This window comes from Egretta garzetta, unplaced genomic scaffold (assembly GCF_000687185.1).
Source record: "Egretta garzetta isolate BGI_Z169 unplaced genomic scaffold, ASM68718v1 scaffold268, whole genome shotgun sequence".
NCBI lineage: Eukaryota > Metazoa > Chordata > Aves > Pelecaniformes > Ardeidae > Egretta > Egretta garzetta.
The window spans coordinates 2,565,759-2,570,552 of NW_009260600.1; the positions used below are offsets into that span (position 1 = coordinate 2,565,759).

Sequence of the window (4,794 nt, forward strand, 5' to 3'; positions counted from 1 at the left end):
GATACTCACCGCAGCAAAGGTTCCGTTCCAGATTCGTGTGGACACGTTCACAAAGTACTCTCCTTTCAGCATAGCATCTTCCAGTTTGCATGTGATGGTACTGCACTTCACATTCTTACAGTTCTTCCAGGGGAAAGAGCAAGGAGAGGCAATAGCATGCATTAAAATACACACCTTAACAAATATTCTTTTAACATCCAGATTTTATCCCTTGCCTTTGCCATTCTGTGCATACAAATTGTTTGCAGGCTGTGAAGAACACACACCTTTTCTTCTGTCTGAGGCAGAGGCAGTACATGTGAGAACATCCATAGGCTGCACTCCTGCACTGTGAATGAGGAATGCCACCCCCACCATGGCCGTCCCCACAGGCACAGCAGTGGGCTTGTGAGGATCAGCTCTGCGCCCCTGTCCTGCGGTACTGCAGCCCTGAGTCTTACTCACCAGTTCTTTGGAAGCTCTGAAGTTCTCTTTCGTGAAAGATACAGAATAAGGTCTTTTCCCTATTTGCAGTGGATTTATCTGGGCTTGACAAGTAACACCTGCGGCCTAGGAAAGATGGCAGGAATGAAATTGGATGACATCATACTCAGGAGTTTATAGTCATCATCATAATATATATTCTTGGGATGAGATGGTGGCTGTGAAAGGCTAGATTGTGAATTATGTAACACTGGATACTTCAGGAAACTAAGAGACTGTATGTGGTTTTGGTCAGAACTAAACGTCTCTTACGATAATTTTTTCCCCCTAGCTTGACCTGAAGGGTTTGTCCCAATCTAAAAATTCCAGTTTTAGTATAACCTTCCCAGGAACCTAGCTAAAGAGTTCCAGAGTCAAATGAAAGGTCAGCTGTGGACCGTAAAGGTAATCCACATCTGCCAAGTAATAGACGAGTCTACTGCTGACATCATAGTCCTCCTCCTTCCCTTTGTTAGGAAGGGCCACGGAGAAAGGGCATAGATTCTCTGAATCTCAGCCACACTATAAGGGAAATAATTGATGTTTATGGTACTAATTAAACCCCAAAACAAGCAGTTCACGTAATTCAGTTCTTCACCTGATCTGTGGTGACTGCAGTTAGGTACATCAGTGGGTTGTTTTTGCTGGTATGTTCCGGAAGATAGATTTTTACAGATGCCATCTTTACTGGAATACTTCCCGTTGTTACCTGCAAAGCAAAGAACTCACAATTCAGGTAGCTATACTTACATACATATGCATAAATTATTTGATATAGCAAGAAAATCAGAAATCATGTACGAGTATGGAAGAACTGAACACATTTTGCATCAATGTCTTTTGTACTAAGACACTTACTAGGGTAACAATTACATTATGCCAATAATAAAGCAGGAAGTATAGTTTCAGGTCCCTGCTTGTTTCCTTAAGAAGGCCCATATTAACTGCATGAAATGTGTTTTGAAAAGCAAATATCCTGCCACAGCCAATAGGCCTGTTATTTAGTCCTTTAGAGTAGCAGATACAGGAATGCAAATGGAACATAATTTAAGTTTCTTCCACGTTGCATATTTGGATCTGGGTTTTTCTGAGTTATGTAATAAATGCTGTGATCTGTCTAGTTCTTGCATCGGGTTTGAGCACTTAACCCTTACTAAACTTCAAGTTTCAAAGCCCAAGCCTGCAAAGAATTGTTTTCCTTTATCAAGTCAGCAGAAGACAAATATGCTCTGTGAAAAAACAGTTGGCATAAAGTTAAGCATTAACCATCTTTGAAGTATGTAAACAGTACAGGACCAATCCCTCCCCCATTCCACTTGTGCCCTAAGTGCAAATTTCATCCTTGGGCTCATAAAGACTGTAAGCCTTTATCCCCCAGTGATTTGCAATTTTTTTCTTCCTTGACTGATTCAAAAGCATCAAAATCAGACAGTGAAATCAGGAATGTTTTTCCAACTATGTTTCGGGACCAGGCTACAGAGGAGGTAGGACTGGGCAGCTTCTTGAACCAGAACCAGAAACATTTACTAACCTTAAGTGAGAAGTTGAACGTGGGGCCAATATCTTCAAAATTATTCACAGTGGAAGGAATGTTATAACCAGAGTATACTTCATAAAAGTTGATGTTGGCAAGCCTAGTTAACAACCATAAAACAATACATTTCAATTTGGCAGCTGCTTTGAAAACATATGTTACTGGATGTGCCTTCATGGAACAGGTCAGAAGTACAGTCAGAGGAAAAAACAGTCACTTGTACAGCTGTTTGAATTTTACAAAGTTGCTTAAGAAAATACATGGTGTACTGAAGCCCAGAGCCGGTGTGAGCATGTGAAGGTAAGACAGGGGGGCTGCGTGAGACGCGGGCTCCGCTCAGTCTCCTGCACCCCGTGGTGTTTTAGCACCATACTGCAAGCTCCTCTCCTGGACACAAACTGTGACTTTCAGCCTAGCAGCGGTCTCCCTCCTCAGGGTTAGGACCCCTTGATGGTGTGTCACCAGTCCTCTCCCCACTCCATCTATAACAGCAAATACCAATAGACTCTGAGGGAGATCCTGGGCCCTAATGCCACAGACCACAGGCAGGCTTGTCTCCACACTGCCTGGGTGAGGGAACACACACAGCACCCTGCTGCTGTGCGTGGTACATAATCACATAGCCCTCAGCCTCCTCTGGGCCACTTGCTTTAGTGTTTATGGGTTTCAAAATTCAAAATTTCTGAAGTAACATGAGGGTGATTGCAGTCCACCACAGCAGGAAATTACAGGTGTGCGATGGAAGGATGTGGTGCAAGGGCCCATGGATGCTCGAGGGGCTCAGCCAGCTGGGACCATACTCAAAGACAACGAAGGCATCCTTGTCTAGTGCTACCTGCGAGCAGCTACTCTGATGAACCATCCCCGAACCGTGTCTGCTCTTCACTGTTAGCTTTCATTAGGAGGTTAATTTGAGCAGTCAAAAAGCAAGTTGGGGAGTGAGTTCACAAGGAGCAGGGGTTATCATGATTCCTACATCAGTTCTTCCTGTAGCGCAAGGTGCAAATCCATCCCCTTTCCAGTGCTGCTCTCCCTGTTTAATCTGGGTAATATCTGTGTGTACAATCCCAAACTAACAGGAGCACAGTCTCACAGAGGTGCTCCTGACCAATTATGCTCCTCCATGCTGCATTGTGGATCCTTTTTGATCCTCCTTACTTCCTCCATGGGCCTTTGCAGGGCGTCCTCACAAGGACTCCTAGGAAAACCTGCATGATGCATTTTCTACTTCCTTATTGCTCAAATCTCCAGTCCTTCCAGCATGCATAGTATCAGCTTCCATGTCCTTGCAGGAGTCACTCCTAAGACTGACTCCCACCTCTGCTCCTGGAAATTCAGATTAGGAGATTTTCCCTAGAAAGGCTTCACTTCAGCAAGACAACACTTTTTTATCAACCCTTGTATTCTAAGAGGTTGCTCCTCAGCTATATTACCTGCCTCAAGAAGGACCCATCTCCAAATAGATATTTCCTAAGTGGAAGGGTGTAAAAATGAGCTAACTCCAAGGGAAGCATTTAAAATTGTACCCTGGCTTAATGTGTATTTCCTTCAGTTCTTTTAAATTGATTCATCTCCAGGAATAACTAATCCTTTTCTGGCAGTAGGGATTCCTTCGTGCCTTGACTTGCATATGAAATTGCATTTTCTCGTACTCAGGAGATGTACCCGAATTCAAACCCCTGTTTTTCCTTGAGTAACTCTTTTATAGACTCCACGCCTGGCCTTTTCTGAAGCATTGAGTTTCTTTTCATATTTCTCAGCTAATTAAATTTGCTGATTCAAGTTTGCACCGTCTCAGTTTCCTGGGGGGCTGCTTAAGTTGTTGTGCTAGCCCCCTAGTCGGATGCTGCCATAGCCTCTGTGCTGCCGCTAACTTTAGTAACAAACACTGCTTCTGCTGAAGTCTCATGCAGCCTTCTCAGGGAGCTGAAAGAAAATGCATTGCTGACGCAATGCTTCTCTGCAGTTAAAATAATCTGAAAAATAATACATGATTCCAGAATTGGTGCACGTAGCTGCGGTGAATGCAGGGCCTCTGAATGTTCTGAAACTGCTGCTGCAAAGCAGGTTATTAAACTGATCTTCTGTACTGTGGCCCCTATTCCAGCTCAGGTCATCCTATGCAGCCAACAGTTCTTGTAGTTATGGTGATCTCTGAATATTCCCTTCCTGAATTCATTGCTACTATGCATTTTTAAGCAGCTTCCTGTTTTTCAAGTTTCTGTCATTCTTTGAAAAATCACTATTGACTTTCTGTCAGTTTATGTTTACAAATTTTGGAATTGCTTCAGGATGCAAAAACATTTTTTCACCAAAACTGTTGACCAAGTGCATCAAATACAACTACTTGTAGTTTATCCTAGAAATTCAGTAATTAGGAAAGATAAACCAATCTTTTCTTTGATGAAAAGTGTGAAATATCCTATCTTGATCCGAGAGTCAGACCAGTGTATCTTTGTTTCAGTTCTAATCTAAGTTAACCTGTAACTGAAATCATTCTTCTTTGGAACAGTCGTGGACTAGTTACTGTTTCAGTACATCCCAAATCACCAGGGGTTTCCAGGGCTGAAGATAAGAGGCTATGAGGGCACGGTATGAAGATCATACACCTTTATAAGAAGGGAAGGGGTAGGTGTCAGCCAGAGTCTCTGGGTGGGCACGTGGGAAAGTGGGGCTGTCCTGTTCCTGATGCCAACGCAGCTGCAGCAGGGGGGAATCTGCCATGTGCCACCTCAGGTTTTAGTTCAAATCATTATCTCAAACTGCTATCAAGAGTTTACATTTTTGTTCCAGGTTCA

The 4,794-nt window shown here is 43.2% G+C and overlaps 1 protein-coding gene across 1 annotated transcript in view; it reads right to left on the minus strand.

Annotated features, from left to right (window-relative positions):
• Window positions 1-4,794, minus strand: part of ITGA2 (integrin subunit alpha 2) — a 51,207-nt gene that overhangs the window by 10,397 nt on the left and 36,016 nt on the right. Inside the window, exons 24-27 of the mRNA XM_009644819.2 lie at window positions 1,994-2,096; window positions 1,061-1,171; window positions 445-549; window positions 10-123 (exon numbers count right to left, since the gene is read on the minus strand). Coding sequence (XP_009643114.2) covers window positions 10-123; window positions 445-549; window positions 1,061-1,171; window positions 1,994-2,096 — 433 coding nt within the window. The remainder of the gene's footprint in view (window positions 1-9; window positions 124-444; window positions 550-1,060; window positions 1,172-1,993; window positions 2,097-4,794) is intronic.